The 21,446-nt window shown below is 46.5% G+C and overlaps 1 protein-coding gene across 2 annotated transcripts in view; it reads right to left on the bottom strand.

Annotated features, from left to right (window-relative positions):
- The window catches only part of gtf2h4 (general transcription factor IIH, polypeptide 4), a 68,666-nt gene extending 48,664 nt beyond the window's left edge, over positions 1-20,002 (bottom strand). The window contains exons 1-3 of one of the 2 annotated variants that reach the window (XM_052043941.1): positions 19,872-20,002; positions 9,475-9,594; positions 6,475-6,579 (exon numbers count right to left, since the gene is read on the bottom strand). In XM_052043941.1, the coding sequence (XP_051899901.1) occupies positions 6,475-6,579; positions 9,475-9,587 (218 nt within the window). In that variant the 5' untranslated portion in view covers positions 9,588-9,594; positions 19,872-20,002. Of the gene's footprint in view, positions 1-6,474; positions 6,580-9,474; positions 9,595-14,791; positions 15,070-19,871 lie in introns of those variants that run through there. The other variant, XM_052043942.1, reaches the window with a different exon arrangement.
- Positions 20,003-21,446: the final 1,444 nt, after the last annotated feature.

Genomic DNA, 21,446 nt, shown 5'->3' with positions numbered 1-21,446 from the left:
CCCCCGCTGGGACTGGGTGGGGCAGTGGGTCATACACCGTCCTGTCCCCCTCTGGGACTGGGTGGGACAGTATTAGTGCCTCCTTAATATTGGTAGATGATAACTCTGCCTCACTTCGTTTGAGCTGAACCCTTTATCTTGCCTCCCTCATTGCATTAATTTAAGTACATGAATTGGTGATTGGAGATCTGTACATTTAATTGCTGCAAGGTTTGCTTTAAATCATTCTCTTATTTCCGGTGCTTTCCTTCAGCTGATGTTGAAACGTCTGAAGTGAAGTACGTATGGGGAAATAGGTGAGAGGTACAAGTATCTGGTGCAGGTCCCAAGGACAGACGACTGTTTATATAACTTGTTTTAGATATCATAAAGCTCATAAGATCATAACATATAGGAGCAAGATTAGGCCATTCGGCCCATCGAATCTACTCCACCATCCAATCATGGCTGATTTTCTTCAACCTCATTCTCCCGCCTTCTCCCTGTAACCCTTAACCCCTTCACCAATCAAGAACCCATCAATCTCTGCCTTAAATACACCCAATGACTTGGCCTCCACAGCCCTCCATGGCAACGAATTCCACAGATTTGCCACCCTCTGGCTGAAGAAATTCCTCCTCATCTCAGTTCTAAAGGGACGTCCCTTTATTCTGAGGCTGTGCCCTCGGATCCTGGACTCTCCCACTGATGGAAACGTCCTCCCAACATCCACTCTATCCAGGCCTGTCAGAATCCTGTAGGATTCAATGAGATCCCCCCTCATCCTTCTGACTGCATTGAGTACAGGTCCACAGATATCAACAGTCATACTCTTACATAGAGTTGCTGGTTCTAACCAATTTTCCCGCTGTTAAACGGGACAAATATCCTTCACAGTTTTGGGTGAAAGGGACCACAACCAGCATGTGTTTGGGAGAGGGAATGACATGATGGGTGCTGCTTCCAGCAGGCAGGTACCGTGGAACGCAAGGGCCAAGGTTTAAGGATTTGAGTTCACGCAGAAATTTCTTCACCATGTGAAAAGACTCGGAGATCTACGGACAGCCAGACAATGAGTGCATTTAGGGCTGAGGGAATCAAGTGACATGGGAATTGGGTGGGGAAGTGGGATTTTGGTCATCGTGATCTTTGGATGCAATGGGCAATATGGTCTTCTCCTGCTTCCATTCCTTTGCTGAAGGAAGTGACAGCTGAAGAGTTATACAGCATGGAAACAAGCTCTTTGCCCCAGCCAGTCCATGCCGATATCTACATTAATCCCATTTTATTCTCCCCACACTATCTACCAGCTGAGCCATAGTGCTGCCCCTCAGGAAATTCCTCCCCCAACTAATTCTTTAAACATGCCATGACTCTGCAACACCTGAACTCCGAAACACCTGAGCAGGTCATGTTTAAATTCCCCTCCAGAAAATATTGTCTTCAACCTTTGGTTGTGTTTCAGAACGGGGTTGAAATCGGGGAGGGGGGGGGGGGTTGCAGTGAGAGAGGATCTCATTGAACTCCCATTGGAGAGAGGAGGAAAACTTCTTCAAGGTGGGCATACTTTAGAACATAGAACAGCACAGCACAGGAACAGGCCCTTCAGCCCACAATGTCTGTGCTGAACACAATGCCAAATGTCACGATCTACCTTGTTGTGACCTTGTGCCTTATTGCACTGCACTTTCTCTGTAGCTGTGACACTTTACTGTTATTGTTTTTACCTGTACTACCTCAATGCACTCTGTACTATGTAACTGCACTGAGTAATGAATTGACCTGTACGATCGGTATGTAAGATAAGTTTTTCACTGGACCTCGGTACAAGTGACAATAATAAACCAATACTAAATCTCTTCTGCCTGCACATGATCCATATCCCTCCATTCCTTGCATATTTGTGTTGATCTAACAGCTTCTTAAGCACCACTATTGTATCTACTTCCACCTCTACCCCTGGCAGCCCGTTCCAGGCCCCCACCACTCTCTGTGTAAAAAAAAAACCTGCCCCACACATCTCCTTTAAACCTTCCCCCTCTCACCTTAAATACATGTCCTCTACTATTTGACATTCCTACCCTGGGAAAAAGAGTCTGTCTGCCCTATCAACGCCTCTCATAATTTTATAAACTTTGATCACGTCTCCCCTCCGCCTCCAACGCTCCAGAGAAAACAACCCAAGTTTGTCCAACATAGCTCAGACCCTCTAAGTCCAACCTCTCCTTATAGCTCAGACCCTCTAATCCAGGCAGCATCCTGGTGAACCTCTTCTGCACCCTCTCCAAAGCCCCCACATTCTCCCTGTAGTGGGGCAACCAGAAATGCACACGTGTGGCATAACCAAGGTTTGATATACCTGCAACATGACCTCCTTACTCTTACACTCAATGCCCCAAGCATAGAACCATAGAACAGTACAGCACAATACAGGCCCTTCAGCCCACAATGTTGTGCTGGCCTTTAAACCTCACCTAAGACTACCTAACCCCTTCCTCCCACACATCTCCCTATTTTAAATTCCTCCATATGCTTATCTAACAATCTACTGAATTTGACCAATGTACCTGCGTCCACCACCGCCCCAGGCAGTGCATTCCATGCCCCAACCACTCTCTGGGTAAAAAACCTTCCTCTGATATCTCCCTTGAACTTCCCACCCATTACTTTAAAGCTATGCCCTCTTGTAATGAGCATTGGTGCCCTGGAAAAGAGGCGCTGACTGTCTACTCTATCTATTCCTCAATACTTTGTATACCTCTATCATGTCTCCCCTCATCCTCCTCCTCTCCAAAGAGTAAAGCCCTAGCTCCCTTAGTCTCTCCTCATAATCCATACTCTCCAAACCAGGCAGCATCCTGGCAAATCCCCTCTGCACCCTTTCCAACGCTTCCACATCCTTCCTATAATGAGGCGACCAGAACTAGACACAGTACTCCAAGTGTGGTCTGACCAGAGTTTTGTAAAGCTGCATCATTACCTCGTGGCTCTTAAACTTGATCCCATGACTTATGAAAGCTAACATCCCATAAGCTTTCTTAACTACCCTATCCACCTGTGAGGCAACTTTCAGGGATCTGTGGATATGAACCCCCAGATCCCTCTGCTCCTCCACACTGCCCAGAATCCTGCCATTAACTTTGTACTCCGCCTTGGAGTTTGTCCTTCCAAGGTGTACCACCTCACACCTCTATAAGCATGTTTCTCAGCATGCTGTACCCTGAAGAGAATTTGCAGTGGAGCAGCAAGTGGAGACATAAGGCACTGCAGTTCTAATTCGGGCCTCATCCCCCCTCCCCTTCACCTCTTTATACTGGTTACCTCCCCCTTTACACTCTCAGTCCTGATGCAGGGTCATCGACTATCCCCTTGCCTCCACAGCCGCTGCCTGACCTGCTGAGTTTCTCCAGCAGCTTGAGTTTCCTTTGCTCTCCTGACAGTGCAGCTGCCGCCCAGTCCTGCTCTGGAGAATCAGCCCAGAGTGAAGGACACGAGCCCAGCCTTATGGCCTGGGGGGTGGGGAGTGCAATCTGTACACCCCAAGCCAAAGCATCTCCTTTAAATTAGCACATCCTCCATTTAGAGGCGCAGTCATGTTGTCCGAATCCTCCTCACCACTTAGACCAGCAAAAGCCACATTGAGGGTGCCTTTGTAATCAGTGCAGAGTTGCAGCAAGTCTGCTTGTACCTTCCAGAGGAAGGTGTTCTGTACATTGCTCAGTTGCCTCCAGCTAGTGTCAAGTTACAGAGCGCACTGTTCAGGATGGACTGCAGTAAACAGCTGATATGTCTGTCAGTGTAATGCTTGCTCCCATTCCTGCTATCTTACAGTCCTCCCTGTCCAGGGAAGCTCAAAGTAAGTTTGAGGAACAGTGGCTCTGTACAAATTAAATCCTTGCAGGGTCAAAACAGAGATCAAAATTACAGATAATGATCCTGCTGTTCCCCATTTACACTGCTGGACCCCTCTGGTTCTTTACTGGGGGCGGCACAGTGGCATGGCTAGTGCTTCACAACTCCGGTGATCCAGGTTCAATCCTGACCTCCGGTGCTGTCGGTGTGGAATTTGCACGATCTCCCTGTGACTGTTTGGGGTTCCTTTGGGTGCTCTGGTTTCCTCCCACATCCCAAACAAGTGCAGGTTAGTAGGTGAATTGCCCCTTGTGTGTAGGTGAGAGGTAGAATCTTGGGGAGTTGTTGGGAATGTGGGGAGAATAAAATGGGTGTAAATGGGTGTCTGAGGGTCAGCAGAGACAAGGTGGGCCAAGGGGCCTGTTTCTGTGCTGTTTTAAGATAAGATTTCTTTATTAGTCACATGTACATCGAAGCACACAGTGAAATGCATCTTTTGTGTAGAGTGTTCTGGGGGCAGCCTGCAAGTGTCGCCACGCTTCCGGCGCCAACATAGCATGCCCACAACCTCCTAACCCCGTACGTCTTTGGAATGTGGGAGGAAACCAGAGCACCCGGAAGAAACCCGAAGGAAACCCACGCAGATACGGGGAGAACGTACAAACTCCTTACAGACAGCAGCGGGAATTGAACCCGGGTCGCTGGCGCTGTAAAGCGTTATGCTAACTGCTTCCACTACCGTGCCTGCCTTGATGGGAATGTGGGGAGAACAAAATGGGATTGCTGTAAATGGGTGCTTGAGGGTCAGCGGAGACAAGGTGGGCCAAAGGGCCTGTTTCTGTGCTGTTTTACTCTTTGCCTCATCTCAAAACCACTGCTTTTCACCTTATACTGCCAATCCTTTTGTCATTTAACCCCCCCTCTCATTCCTCCTCCCCGCTTTCTCCACATTGTAAAACATGCTTTATCTCAAACACTTTCAAGTTTTGATGCAAGGTCATTGACCTTCTCTCAGTCTGGCTGACCTACAAAGTACTTCCAGCATCTGTGGTATTTCATTCGGTTAACTTATTAAACAGATTATGGTTGTGGGGAAGGACTTGTGTTCGTAGTGAACAGTCCTCATAGTGATTCTGCACAAGATGAAGCTGAATCATCTGTGTATGCGTCAAGAAACACAAGTTGGAAAAAAAATTGTGTTGATTTATTTACAGTTTTTCCCCCACATAAAGCCTGTGAGAGCGAGTTTTATTCTGTATCTCAAATCTTTGGGAAATGATTTGTGAATTCTGTAAGGGCAAATTTCCATAACCCAAATGACTGTAACTCGGGGGTTGCCTGTAGCACCTTGTTAAGGTCCAGGGTAGAATGAAGCCCACAGATACCTTCCTGCAGCACTGAATCACTGATGACAGAATTCTGAATTTTATTTTTCTTTTTAACTTAATCTTAATTTCTAGTTTTAGGGTTGAGAAAGATTTTTTAGATTTTGGAGGAAATCAAGGATTGTGGATAACGGGAAGGCAAGTAAGTTGAGGACAAGGATGAGATAACCTTATTTAACACCAGGGCAGGATAGGGAGGCTCTATGGCTGACTCTGGCTCCAACCTTCACACTTATTAAAAATTTTAGACTAACAGGGTTGAGGTTTCAGATAGAGAAAATAAAAAAGCAAGGCAGTACAGTGGCGCAGTGGGCAGAGCCACTGCCTCACGGCTCCAGGGACCCAGGTTCAATCCTGACCTCCACTACTACATGCGCAGTTTGCACGTTCTCCCTGTAACCGTGTGGGTTTGCCACAGGTGCTCCAGTTTCCTCCCACATCCCAAAGATGTGCAGGTTGGAGGGTTAACTGTTTGTTGTAAATAGCCCCTAATGCATAGGTGAGTGATGGAATCTGGGGTTAGTTACAGAGTCACATAGCACAGAAGCAGTCCATTCGGCCCAACTGGTCCATCCCAACTAAGATTCCCACCTGAGCTAATCCCATTTACCCACATATCCCACTAAACCTACGTACCTCTTCAAGTTTCTTTTAAATGTTGTTAATGTACCTGCCTCATCCACCCTCTGGCAGCTCATTCCATATACTGAACACTCACTGGCTGAAAAAGTTGCCCCTCAGGTTCCTATTAAATCTTTCCCCTCTCACCTTAAACCTCTGTCCTCTAGTTCTTGATTCCCCATCGCTGGGAAAAAGACTATGAGCACCGACCTTATAAATGCCCCTCATGAATTTATACGCCTCTATAAGATCACCCCTCATTCTCCTACGCTCTAATGAAAAAAGTCCCAGCCTGCTCAAACCTCTCTCCATAACTCAGTCCCTCAAGTCCTGGCAGCGTCCTCGGTAAATCCCCTCTGCACTTTCCAACTTAATGGCACCTTTCCTACAGCAGCGTGACCTGAACTGAACGCAATATTCCAAATGTGGCCTCACCAGTGTCTTGTACAAGACGATGGTGATCGATGAGATTAAAACTGGGATTCATGTAGGATGAGTGGCTGATGGTCAGCACAGACTCAGTGGGCCGAAGGCCCTGTTTCTGCGCTGAGCCCCTCTATGACGTAGGGGAAAATGGCCTCAAGAGAAGGTCACGGCATGGCGATGGTTAATGGCAGTGAGTGCGGCGGAACAGTACCGTTGGTTATCTTTCTTCACCCAGAACGCCACGGCGGCCTGGGGCAAGGGCTGGTCCAAGAACAGCAGCCGCATCACGTAATTCTGAGCCAGCGCCGGCAGCTCCCTGAGCGAGGGAAGGAGAAAGAAGCAGTTAGTACGACGGGAGCACTCTCATTACAACGTGGACCTGGGCGCAGACGGAGGAGAAGCAGGTGGGAGCATGCTGATCCTTTATACATCTGGCCTGATGCGTGATTCTGTTGCCTTCAGTCAACACTGGCCACGTGGCGTGATGCTACCATTTGGGAATCCATCCTTCCCCCCTACCCCTCCCAAGTCTAAGTTCCCTCCTGCACTTAACTCCATCCTCCCCCCCCACCTCCCCAACACCCTTCCCCGAGCAACACACAGAAAATGCAGGAGGAACTCAGCGGGTCAGGCAGCATCTATGGAGGGAAATAAACAGTCAATGTTTTGGGTTGAGACCCTTCATGAGGGCAGCACGTGGTCAAAGAGCCGGAGAGCAGCAGAGATCACAGAGGGGGAGCAGTGAGAGAGGATCTCACAGAACTCCCAAAGAGAGGAGGAAAACTTCTTCAGGGTCGTCTCAACCAGAAATATTGACCGTTTATTTCCCTCCGTAGATGCTGCCTGACCTGCTGAGTTCCTCCAGGTTCCAATCTCTTGTGTCATTCTTCCCCCAAGTCTAAGTTCATTCCTGCACTTAACTCCATCCTCTTCCCTCCCCGAGACTGTGCACTCTGTGGTAGAACTTCCGCACATGAAGTTTACTTCACCCATGGGTGCAGGAGCTGCGTGCACACACAGGAGCGTCAGCCTGTTAAGCAACAGCACCAGTGAGCCTGGAAGGCTCTAACTTACCTGAGACTGGATGCTAGCTGGTCCACCGGTTAATGTTCTCCCATAGTGACTTCACATCTTCAGTACACTGCCTGTCATGGTGTTGTGGTGTGTACAGCAAAGCGAGACCAGGTTCAACCCCAGCATCCATTATTGGAGTTTTCTCAAGTGGGGCAATGTAATTGGGTGAGGGATGGGCGGGGTGGCATCATCTTAACCGTGCTGTGAAGTAACCACAGCCACTACAACCACACTAGGTGCACTACCACCTCGCCACTCCCACTATTGCTTGGTCCATTAGAGCTGTGCCTAATACTGCCTCACCACGGCCATTATGGCCACTCTGTGACCATCACCGTCTCACCACGCTCAATACCAGCACACTGACGTCTCACTGCACCCACTGTGACCGTGACGCACCTGGAGATATTTCCACTATAATTGCGATGTGCCCACTAGAGAGTCGCTCTGGCAATGGAGGCTGTTCAGCCCATCGTGTCCATGCCAGCTCTCTAACAGAGTAACTCACTAGTTCCACCCCCACCCCATTCTCTGTAGCCTTCTCACCATACATCCAGCCAATCCCCTCTTGAGGACCACAGTGGAAGCTGCCTACACCACGTCTGCAGTCTGGATTCCAGCCGCCCACTGCTTAGCCAACTTTGTATCCGTGCCTCAACGTCCCTTTCATGCCACGCACTTTACTGATGTCTGTTGTGCAGCACCTTATCAACAGCCTTCTGGAAGTCTGTATAAACCACAACGACCGCATTATCTTCACCAACTCTACCCATTACCTCATAAAGAAGTTTTCCTTACGTCAGCCTTAAATTTTCTTAAGGGAAAATTTTTACCTGTAGTCCTCAACCTTTCCACTAGCCTCCAACTATCCAATGTGTCAACTGTCCTCACCATTTACTTGTCCCCTTAGCCACCTCTTCCCCAAAGAAAACAGTCCCAGCCTCTCTAATCTATCCATGTCATTGTACTTCCTTATCCTAGGAATCATTCTCATAAATCGTTTCTGAAACTCCTTCAATGCCCTCACATCCTTCCTATAACGTGGTGACCAGAATTCAGTACTAGACTCCAGTTGAGGCCAGACTTGATATAATAGTGGTTCAGCATTTATATTTTTGCTTCCATATTTTTGCATTTATATTCCATGCCCCCAATGATAAAACATACAACAGTGTATGCCTTGTTGATGGCTTTCTCAACCCGCTCTGACACTTTCAATGATCAGTCCACACGTACACCGTGTTGCCTCTGCTCCTGCAACCTATACTGTCTATCCTCATTTACTACCAAAACACATCACCTCACATTTCTCTGCATTAAACTTCATCTACCATGCATCTGTCAGTACCTTCTTCACGGTTCACAATACTGCCAGGACTTCTGTCATCTGCAAATTTAGAAATTATGGTTGCACCCCCAAGTCTAGGTCATTAACACAGATCAAAAAAAAAGCAATGGCCCTAACACCAGATCCCTAGGAACAGCACTGTGCACCTTTCTCCAGTCTGAAAAATAACCATTCACCAACAACCCATTGTCCTCTGTTACTTCACCAAGTTCACATCCGCACCTCAACGTCCCTCTTATGCCATGCGCATCAACTTCACTGATAGGTCTTGTTTTGCAGCACCTGATCAAAAGCCTTCTGGAAGTCCACGTAAACCACAATGACTGTATTATCCTCACCAACTCTACCAGTGGCTCAACAAAAGGTTCAATCAAATTGGTTAAACACAGTGGAACTGTGACCACTCCATACCCCACTATAACTGTGCCCACTGTAGCAATGATGTGCTCAATAAAACCACAAAGCAGCACCCAGTAAAACTTTCCACGTCCACTGTAATCACCCAGTATCACCATGTCACACTCACTAGAACCACACCATGCCCACTATAACCATGCTCACAATAATCAAGCCATGCCCACTGTAACTGCACCACATCCACGGTAATCACACCCAGTATTACCATGGTACACTCACCATAACCATATCATGCCCACTATAATCGAGCCATGCCCATTGTAACTGCATCATGCCCACTATGACCATGCTCATTATAATTGAGCCACGCCCACTACCTGCACCACGCCCACTGTAACTGCACCACGCCCACTATGACCAACTGCATCTTACCTGAAGACAGCCAGGCAGGTGGCCGGGTGATTGTACAGCTTGTCGAGGATGGCTGGGCTGAGGCTCCTCATGTACTCGTGGAGGTTCTTGCACTTCAGCTTCTCCCGCTGCATGGCTGGCCTGGGGTAGGGGGTGTTGGTGCAGGCGGAGAGGGAGGGTGGGGGAGGCAGGAAAAGAACTGGGTTAGCAAGCAGCAGATGTGAAGCCAAAGCCTGGTGCCTAGGCTGACTGCCCATTAAACCAGAGCGTTCCCAGTAACATTACGTCACCCTGGAAAGCAGCGACCTGGGTTCAACCCTGACCTCTGTGGAGTACGTGCATTCTCACTGTGACCACGTGGGTGCTCTCATTTCTTCCTGGTTGGTGGGTTAACTGGCCGCTGTAAATTGCCCCGAGGATGTAGGTGAGTGGGAGAATCTGGGGGGGGGGGGGGGGGGGGGGGGGGGCGGGGGAGTTGGTGGGAATGTGGGGAGAATACAATGAGATGAGTGTAGAATCAGCGTAAATGGGTACTTGATGGGCAACGTGGACTAGATGGGCCAAAGGGCCTGTTTCCATGCTGTACGACCCCATGAGTTGACCCAGGAGGGGATAAGTTAACCGTAAACAAGGATGTGCAGCACACCCTGTGGGAGAACAATTACCTGCATGGACCGTGCCCACTCCCCAATGAACTCACAACACCTTTGCCCAGAAAAAGCACAGAACTCACTGCTACAGGGTGCAGTTGAGGTGAAAGTGGAGAAGCACTGAAGGGGAAGCTGGATAAGTATGAGGTAAAAAGGCCCAGGAAGACTTTTGCTAAGATTAAAGTCAATCATGAGGCACATGTTAAACCCACCACAGACCAGTCACATCCAACGCCCCATTGCTCAGCTGCATTCTCCAAGTAATTTGAAACACAAGGGCCATACAATGAATTCTCCACCCTTCTTTGGAAAGGAAAGAGGTTTGACCTGGTGCAGCTCTTAAATATTACATGAGTACTTGGAAAGCATATTTTTTTTAAGGCATTTAGCCTACCCTGGGAACATAAGTCACAAATAGACCTAATCATAAATTGAGCAGACACAGAGTGGGGAAAATTGTGGAACGTGCTCCCAAAAGAGGTAGCTGTGGTGAAGAGCAAAGTACATTTCAGGGGAAGCTATGATGCACAAGGGAGAAAGGGATGGAGGAATATCCCTTCAGGGTGAGATGGAAAGGGGAGAGAGGAAACTGGTGGTAACAGTACGACAGGTGCATTAGGCATCCTTAGCAGATGTCTGCAAGTGCCTTCACTGGCAGTCAGGAGGGATATCTCATTTAGTTCGCTGCACTCTAATTACACAACTGCTAAACGTCAACCTCATACAAAACTCAAATCATCAGCTCAAACCACTCCTGTAGTTCATGCATGGGTGACAATGACAGATCGGCACACAAGAGAGTTGTCCCTCAGTATTACGCAGGGATGGACGTGCAGCCAGCAGTATTTTATCCCAGTATTACACAGAGACAGACCTATACCCAGCAGTACTGTACCCCAGTATTGCACAGAGATAGACCTGCAGCCAGCAGTATTTTATCCCAGTATTACACAGAGACAGACAGTATTACATTGGGGAAGATCTGTACCCCGTTCTTATACAGGGATAGACCTGTATTTAGCAGTATTGCACCCCAGTATTACACAGGTCTGAAAGCAGCAGCACCGTACCCCAGTATTACACAGGTATAGACAGACCTGCACCCAGCAGTACTGTGCCCCAGTATTACACAGGTATAGACAGACCTGTACCCAGCAGTACTGTGCCCCAGTATTACACAGGTATAGATCTGTGTCCAGCAGTACTGTACCCCGGTATTACACAGTGACAGATCTGTGCCCACTATTACGATACCCCAGTGTTATACTGGTGCAGGCCTTACCCAGCAGTATTTACCCCACTGTTCTACACTAACAGACCTGTATTTCCCAGGATTAAACCCAGTGTTATATGGTGACATGTCTGTGTTCCACACTTCACACCTTGCATCTCAAACACTTCCCCCTGCAGCACTGAACAAACCCCTCCTGATCGTTCATCTATGAACAGTTGTAAAATTATAATTGGAAGGCACAGTGGGGAGGAATTAAGGGTTAAAGAATTGTGTAGCTGAAATGTAAAGCACCCATGTGTTGTTGTTTCAGCTAACTGTGATACAGATCTTTGGTTTTCTTGTTACCCTGGGAGATGATGTGGCACAGCTGCTTGTTATTTGGAGAGAGCGTGAAGAAAGGCAAACCAGACCAAATCGGTACGGTCATTGAGTTGGTGGAGACAAGGGGATGAGAGGAATTGTTCATGAGAATGAGAGCTCTTCAGGAAGAAGAGGGTAGGAGCAGGGTTGAGTAAGATAATGGGGAACAATAGCTGAGCTACTACAAGGCGGTGAGCTGGCTGGGTTACCTGGGGCATTGCTGACCAATGAAATTAGGTCGACTCTGTTAAAAATCATCAATGGACATTGACTGAGTGTCCTTTCTCTGAACATTTGATGGATAATGCTAAGCACGCAGAAGAAAGATTCACCCAAGCTTGGGAACAACAAGTAAACAGCGGAAGGAGAAGAGTGTTCTGACAACGAGACCAGTGTCCAAGGAGCTCTGGAGACCAATGGGTGTGACCTACTCGTCCAACCACCACCTGTTGTCAAGTATCGAATTTTGTCCATAATAAACTCCTGACATTTTACTTAAACTTCTGGCTGCTGCTCCTTTTGTCTTGACTAAGAGCTGCTCTAAGTCTTACAGGATGCAAATTTGGAGGGAAGGGATCAAAGTTTTTACTGACGGCCATTTCTCATGTTTTAAGTAGACACCAATTCCGATTGCCAAGCACTGCCAGTAACTAAGAGGCTAGGTAGGGTCTCAAAGTGGGGTCACAGAAACAATCTTCAATAACTCTGTGCTGAAGACTGGCTAATCTTCACTTCAGGCCCCTGTTCTCTCTGATCCGTCAATGAAGATTCCCAATTTAAACAGCCTAAACATGACACCCCCTCTCCAGTCACTGGCCCATAGGCCCCCCCACCAGGTTTCGTTCCATCATAGAGTCATAGAGCACAGAATCAGACCCTTCAGCCCAACTCGTCCATGCTGACCAACTTGCATACTTGAACTAGTCCCCTCCGGCTCATATCCCACTAAACCTTTCCTATCGATGTACCTGTCCAAATGTCTTTTAAATATCAATTGTGTACCTGCCTCTACCACCTCCTCTGGCAGCTCGTTCTATACACCCACCACCCTCTGTGTGAAAACGTTGCCCCTCAGGTCCCCTTTAAATCCTTCCCCTCTCCCCTTAAACCTGTGCCCTCCAGTTTTAGACTCCTCTACCCTGGGGTGACCCAGTTACCCTATCTATGCCCTTCATGGTTTTATATACCTTTGTAAGGTCACCTCTCAGCCTCCTGCACTGCAGGGAAAACAGCGCTAGTGTATCGAGTCTCTCTTTATAGCTCAAGCCCTCCAGCCCCAGTAACAGCCTCGTGAATCTTTTCTGTAGCCTTTCCAGTTTAACATCCTTCCTGTAGTATGGTGACTGGAACTACACACAATACTCCAAGTGCAGTCTCACCAATATCTCTTACAGCCATAACATAGTGTCCCATATTTCCCAGGCAGGCATGGTAGTGTAGCGGTTAGCCTAACACTTTACAGTGCCAGCGACCCGGGTTCGATTCCCACCACTGTCAGTAAGGAGTTTGTATGTTCTCTCCGTGTCTGCATGGGTTTCCTCCGGGTGCTCCGGTTTCCTCCCACATTCCAAAGACATACGGGTTAGGAATTTGTGGGCATGCTATGTTGGCGCCGGAAGTGTGGCGACACTTGTGGGCTGCCCCCAGAACACTCTACACAAAAGATGCATCTCACTGTGTGTTTCAATGTACACGTGACTAATAAAGATATCTTATCTTATACTGGTAAACTTAAAGTGACCACCACGATTCCAGTCACCCACCTCCCCTGTGCTCACTCACCTACACTGGCTCCCTGTTAAACACACCCGACTCTAAAATTCTCACCAAACATCTCCAAGGACATCGCTCCTTTTTTCTGTAACTCCCCCCCTCCTACACCACACTATAGAAAAGGCATGGTAGCAATAGAAAGAGAAGAGATTCACTAGGATGTTACCTGGAATGGAGGGCTTTAGCGACAAGGAGATATTGGATAGACTGGGAGTGTTCTCACTGGAGTCCAGGAGGCATACGGAGGGCTGACCTTATAAAATCATGAGGGGCATAAGTAGGAGAGATAGTAATAGTCTTTCTTCCCCCCAAGGGTAGGGGAATCTAAAAATAGAGGACATAGATTTAAGTTGAGAGGGGAGAAATTTAAAGCAGATCTGAGGTGCAAATCTTTCCTCAACACAGGGTACAGGTGTATTGTGGAGGGTCGTGGCTGTCACGTGACAGCACTACCCATTACTGGTCAAAAGACACACCACTGTCAATCAAGGTCTGGCTCCACCCCACCCATTGGCCCCTTTAAGCACCTTTGTACTTGGCCTCGGGTCATTGGCCTTTTGTGATCGATTAGCCCTTGAAGGCACCGGGACATTGGCCTGTTTGAACTACCTGGGCTGGACCCCCCCCCCCCCCCCCCCCAGCCCTCCGGCACTATAAAGAGTGCCACATGTGCCTGGTTCGCTCTCTTTGATTGCTCCGAGGAATTGAGAAACGACACTGGAGAGACCGCCAGTAAGGTGTGCACTTCAACAGGATTAGGAGCGTTCTAAGTTAGCATTCGCGGTAGTGTAGAGCCATGCCTGCACTGAGCCAAGGGGTGGCAGGAACTGTATTGCTTTTCCTTGATTGTTTGTACTCAGTTCGTTGTGTGTGCGTGTATTTTACCTTTGTTGTGATTTTTCCCATGCCCGCTATCACGTGTGTGTGTGTGTGTGTGTGTGTGTGTGTGTGTGTGTGTGTGTGTGTGTGACCCCCGTTACCTTTTCCCCGCGTTTGTCTTTGTAAATAAATCATTTAACTCTAAGACTGTGTTCAGAGTCCTTGCCTTTCAAGACCTCTAATCTGTTTCACAACAACTGGGTATATGGAACAAGCTGCCAGAGGAGGTGGTAGATGCAGGTACAATCACAGCATTTATCAAGCATTGGGACAGGCAGGTGGATGGGACAGGAATGGAAGAACAAGGGCCAAATGCAGGAAAATGGGATTAGCATAGATAGGCATCTCAGTCTGCATGGACGAGTCGGGCCAAAGGGCCTGCTTCCATGCTGTATGACCCTATGACTCTACATGATAACCCTCCCAAGCTAAATGCACTCACCCGCTTGTCAGTGCAGGTCCACTTGTTCCATCTGTCCCACAGTGGCGGACGTGCCTTCAAGACTGGACCTCCCAGCCTAAGTTGCTCAACCTTCCATTTCCTTCCACTTTCGAGAAACTCCTCAAAACCTACTTCTCTGATCAGGCTCTTAGGTGTGTGGCTCAGAGCCAAGTTTTGTCTCTCTTCACTTCTGCTGAGGGTTTTGGGGCCCTTACAATGTTAAAGATTATTTAGAAATGCAGGCAGTTAATCCAATATCCAGGATGTGAGAAAGACTGTAATGGAGGCCACCCGGTGACAGCACCTGGGTAAGAAAAGGCAGGCACCTCATCTCAAGTGTCATAGATGATTGTTTTCAGCAGAGAACCCAGCAAGCAGTTTGAGAATTTCCACAACACACTACAGGAACAAACTATCAGTTGCTGATTGCCTGATGTGAATTGTAGATTCAGCCCTGCAAGGTCATACCTCCTGTTACCCAAGACATTCATGTGCACAGCCTTCACAATATTAAAGGTGCATTAGAAATGCAAGTTGCTAATCCAATATCCAGGATGTGAGAAAGACAGTAAATAGTAAAATCTCATGCAAAAGACTTCACCTCCAGCATCACAATGCTCCCTTAGCCTGGATTTTGTTCTCAAGAGAGAAATTTAAACCCAAGGCTTTCTGAACCTTATTATTATCCACTCAGCCATTTATCCAAAAGTGCAAATATATAGATTAAGAGTAGGAAAAGGCCACTCGGCCCCTCAAGCCTATTCCAGCATTTAATAAGACTGATCTGACCGCAGCCTCGATTCCACATTCCCACCCACCCCTGGTAAGTTCTCACGTCCTTAGTTATCAAGGATCTATCTCCTCTGCCTCAAAAAATGCTCAAAGACTTTGCTCGGATCACCCCCTTGAGGAAAAGACATCCAAAGATTCATGGACCCCTTGAGAGAAAAAAAAATTGCCTCATCTCTGTTTTAAATGGTCAATCCCCTCATTCTATATTTCCCCCACAAGAAGAAACATTCCCTCCATATACACCCTGTCAATATCCCTCAGGATGACACCAACTTGGCAAAGCTGAGAGGCTCCCAGTGCAGCAATGGTGTGACGCCGTGCCGTTGGAGCTGAAGCCTCTTGCATGAGATTTTACCATCGACAAAGAGCATGGATCCCAATCAATATTTACATCTTGATCAACAGTAAAACTACCTTAAATGAGAAAACATCCTGCAACCTGAAATAAAAACAGAAAATGCTGGAAATGCTCGGCAGCTCAGGCAGCACATGTTGAAAGAAAAGCACAGTTAATGACTCAGGCCGAAGATTCCCTTCCCTCTCTGGACCTCTCTGTCTGAGGGGTTAGGTTAGCATCAAATATCCATTACAAACCCGCAGACTCCTACGGGTATCTCCATATACCTCCTCCAACACTGCCTTATCCTCCCAGATCCTCCTCCTCCTTCATATCTGCTCTGATGAGCAGACTTTCCACCCAGGTGCCTCTGACATGTCTTCTTTCTTCCTGAACCATGGCTTCACTTCTACCCTAGTTGCCCTTGACTGCATCTCATCTCTGCTCTCAGCCCTTCTCCCGGACACAGCAAGCTTATAGTTCCCCTGGTCCTCACTTCCCACCTCACCAGCCTCCATATTCAATGGATCATCCTTTACAGTTTCCAATCCTTCAATGGGATCCCATCATCAGACACATCTTCCCCTCCCTTCCAAAATTCCCTTTGCGACTCCCTGATCCAACTCTTCTATACCCAGCAACCACTCCCCTTCTTGTGTCACTCTGCAATGCAACCACAGGAAATACAACACCTGCTCTTTTTCTCTTCCTTTCCCACCATCCAGGGACCCACACAGTCCTTCCAGGTAAAGCAGCAATCCACTTGCATTGGTATTGGTATATTATTGTCACTTGTACTGAGGTACAGTGAAAAACTCGTCTTGCAAACCGATCATACAGGTCAATTCGTTACACAGTGCAGTTATATTGAGTTAGTACAGAGTGCGTTAAGGTAGTACAGGTAAAAACAATAATAGTACAGAGTAAAGTGTCACAGCTACAGAGAAAGTGCAGTGCAATAGGGTGCAAGGCCAGGTAGATCGTGAGGTCATAGTCCATCTCATTGTATAACGGAACCGTTCAATAGTCTTATCACAGTGGGGTAGAAGCTGTCCTTAAGTCTGGTGGTACGTGCCCTCAGGCTCCTGGATCTCCTACCCGATGGAAGAGGAGAGAAGAAAGAATGACCCGGGTGGGTGGGGTCTTTGATTATGCCGGCTGCTTCACCAAGACAATGAGAGGTAAAGACAAAAGAGTCCAAGGAGGGGAGGCTGGTGTCTGTGATGCACTGGGCTTCTTCCAGTCCAGACTTTTGCATTCAGTGCTCACAATATGGTCTCTTCTACATTGGAGAATGCAAATGTACACCTTAGGGAGCACCTGCATTCAGTCTGTAGGGAAGACCCTGAGCTTCCTTCTGCTTGCCCACCTTAATTTTCTATCACATTCCCACTCTGACCCGAGTGGTTGTGGTCTCCTACATAGTTATAACAAGGCTTAACGCAAGCTTGAGAAACAGCACCTTATTTTTCATCTGAGCGCACGGTAGCCTTCTGGATTCAATATTAGATTCAACAATTTCAAGCAACTCCCTATGCCTGTTTGTGTCAGAGCAGGTCAGTTCTGCTGTAGGTCATCCAGCTGTAATATTGATTCAGTTATTCCTCATTCCAGTGGCACAGCCTCAGATGCCGGGCATTTTCTGCAGCTCAGCACTTCACAGCTTTTACACGTCTCTGTTTGTGTCAGTCACAAAGAAGGCACACCAGCGGCTATCCTTGTTGGGGGGGTTGAAGAGATTTGGTATATCACCAAAGACTCTTACAAATTTCTACAGATGTACAGCATTCTGACTGGTTGCATGACAGCCTGGTACGGAGGCTCCAATGCACAGGATCGCAAGAGGCTGCAGAGGGTTGTAGACTCAGCCAGCTCCACCACGGGCACAACCCTCCCCACCATCGAGGACACCTTTAAGAAATGGTGCCTCAAGAAGGTGGCATCCATCACTAAGGCCCCTCTTCTCATTACTACCATCCGGGAGGAGGTACAGGAGCCTGAAGACCCACACTCAACAATTCAGGAACAGCTTCTTCCCCTCCACCATCAGATTTATGAACGATCCATGAACACTACCTCGTTACTCCTTTCCTTTTGCACTAATTATTTATTTTTGTAATTTATAGATTTTTATGTCTTTGCACCGTACTGCTGCCACAAACCAACAAACTTCACATCATACGTCAATGATAATAAATCTGATTCTGATTGTTTTCTCTCTTTTTAACTACCCTTATTAACCAACTAACAAGATGGCTTCATCAACAGCTCATCACCACAGCAACCCCGGTCTCACCCTATTTCCCTTGTCCTATCCATTCCCTCCCCCCTCACCTCTTCGATTTAAAACTACCTTGTTTTCTCTCTTTCCCAGTTCTGACCACACATCTTCAACCTCAAAAATTAACCCAGTTTCTCTTTCCACAGATACTGTCTGAGCTGCCGAGTGACTCCAACTTTTTTTTTTAAATTTTTATTTCAGATTTCTAACATCTGCAGTTCTTTTTTTTTAATTTTCACCCAGCCATACAAATGGGTTTGTGTCAATTTTACTGCATTTGATACCTTAGATATTTGATTCCTTGTTTGCCTGAAATGCTTTTCTAATTTGGATGGAAAAGATTTCTAATCAATAGCATGCCTAAGCCTATACTCAGGACTGAAACAGAGAACGTTCAACAGTTCAGGCCAGCTTCTGTGGAGAGACGGAGCTCTCTGTGACAAAGGTTATTAAATAATCTCATAGTTAAGGGGTGTTTAGGGATCACTAATATGATAGGATTTTATGTAAAGATTAAAGGTGATTTGGTTCAATCTAAAACCTAAACAAAAACAAAAATATTTTGGCATGAGCTGGCTACGACCACTTTAAAAGTTACAGTAAAAGATATGACAATAAACAAATAATGGTTTGTTAAATAATTAGCACAAGAATAGCTTCCCTTTAGGGAAAAAAGTACACAACAGGAAAAGTGATCCAACCATAGATAATAAGAGAAATTAAAGATAGTATCAGCTTCACAGTTCCTCTGGACTGTGTCCTGAGCCCTACCACCATAGTTCTTCACTATTTCGTCAATGACCTTTCTTCCAACACAAGCTCTATAATGGGGACGTTCATAAAATATTCAATTCAATTTGCAACTCCTCAGCAGATGGGGCAGGACAGCACAGCGACGCAGCCAGCAGAGCTGCTGCCTCACAGCTCCAGCAGTCCGGGTTCGATCCTGACCTTCAGTGCTGCCTGTGTGGAGTTTGCACATTCTCTCTCTCTCCGACTGCACCGGTTTCCTCCCACATCCCAAAGACGTGTGGGTTGGAAGATTAATTGGCAGCTGTGATTTGGCCCCTGGCGTATGGGTTGGAAGATTAATTGGCAGCTGTGAATTGGCCCCTGACGTGTGGGTGAGTGGTGGAATCTAGGGTGAATTATTGGGAACATAAGGAGAATATTAGGAAAACGAAGAGAATAATGGTGGAGGTGGGTACATTGGTCAAGTTCAAGAGATTCATGGAGGAATTTAAAATAGAGGGATATGTGGGGGGAAGGGGTTAGATAGTCTTAGGCGAGGTTTAAAGGTCAGCACGACATTGTGGGCTGAAGGGCCTGTATTGTGCTGTACTGTTCTGTGATTCTATGAATATATCAAAGGACAGCAGCCCTGGCTGTAGAAGTAAGGCCCCTGCTTCACTGACTGTGATTTGTGCGGGTTAGCAATCTCTGAAGACTTTACAGACTTAGACAACGCTCCTGAATAACATTTTGTCTCTTATTACAACAAATGGGACAATTTGTGACCCTTGTCTGCAGAAATATGTCTGCAACCCACAACAACAGCTATTTAACTGTGCAAGCCCCACTAAAACACTGTTGGTACAACATTAAGTTATATAAATCAATGGCACAGAGTAATAATAACAGTAAACTGCAACCAATTGCGTTTGGTTTACCTTCAGAAAGCAACTTGGTCAGATTAAAAGCTGTCAGACAGCACACACTCCAGCAGGCCAAGCTCACATGGCAACCACGCAGCCCGATGACGACATGCGCGCAGTCCACTGACGTTGTACGGGGGGGGCCGATAGACCGCTTTCTGGTGACATCATCACCGGGCCCTGAACTTCCGGTTCCGCACTCTCAAACACTCTGCGCTTTCCAACACGTTTCACCACATTAAGTCTTAATTCTTTTAGATTTCTGGACCGATTTATTTTTCTGTCAGAGCACTGCGTATAAGAACGCCATTCACGGCATCAGTGGGTGCTAATAGCCAATGAAGAACTCTGGTCACTCTTTATATAAAAAATGTTATGGAATCTTGGACTTTAGGAAGGTTGGCGAATAATTATGAGATAATACTAGGTGATCTGTTTTCTTGGCGTTGGCGAAGGACAAGTATTGGCCAGGACTTCGTAGTGACTCATTTGCTGAGGTTAAAACCGGGCCATGAGATCTTTTATGGGTCAGATGGGACCTTTGGTTTAACGTCTCATTTGATAGTTGATAATTTGGATACTGCACTGAAATATCAGTGAAATCAAGTAGGTTCAACCCATAACGCGAGGTAAGAGTACAACAAAATTATATCTAATTTAACTCAGAACAAGAATATTGTACAGTTAATGTAAATTTTCAAAGGGTGCAACTTAATTGTAAAAATCCAGCAAAATTTCAATTCTGGCGAATTCCACAAGGTAAACAGTAAATCTGGGAAACGGATAAAAATTATAAATATGTATTTAGAACCACAGCTTTAAAAGCACACTGACAAAATTAAAATTAGAAATATTATTCTGTAGATGAGAATGTTTTAAAATTTTGAAAGGTTTAACGTTTTTGCCTATTCTGCAATTAAGTAAAATATTTTGATTTTATTCTTTTGTTTCACCATACATCCAAAGATATGGTATCACACAAATACTTGAAGATGAAAAACTTAGAGCACTGGAGATTAGTTGGATAGCTTTACCAAAAGCCAACACAAACCCAACAAGCTGAACGTTCTTCTGTGCTGTATTCAACAGGGATAATTAAAAGCATGCAATAATGGATTTGAGCAATATGCGGTGACAGAAGGAAAATTGCATTGACGTAAAAGATTAGTCCTAATCTCATTTAATCAGAGAGGAGGCCTACTCCTGACTATTTATTTCGTAATTTGTTGTGATACAAAAATAAGACAGTGGTTTCCAAACCTATGCATCAAATGAAAAATCCAGAAACTGCAGATGCTGGAAATTTGTAGTAAAAACAGAGAGAATGCTGGAAACACTCAGGACGTCAGGCAGCGTCTGTGGAAGAAGAAACAATTAAATCTTGTTTCTCTATCCACAGATGCCGAGTTTCACCAACATTAACTGTTTCCAAGCATTTAAACCCAGGGTAGAATAATAAGTAAACATATAATTTTACAATTTTTAAGTTCGGTCAAACCAGACTAAGTTGTTAAACTGACGAGTGACACAGTGAATAGGTTTCAACCGCAATAAACTGCTCCAATGGGTAACGCAGCCGTACAACAAAAT

This window comes from Pristis pectinata, chromosome 34, assembly GCF_009764475.1.
Source record: "Pristis pectinata isolate sPriPec2 chromosome 34, sPriPec2.1.pri, whole genome shotgun sequence".
Taxonomy (NCBI): Eukaryota; Metazoa; Chordata; class Chondrichthyes; order Rhinopristiformes; family Pristidae; genus Pristis; species Pristis pectinata.
The sequence above is the reverse complement of the archived record's forward strand: the minus strand, read 5'-3'. Positions and strand labels throughout refer to the sequence as shown.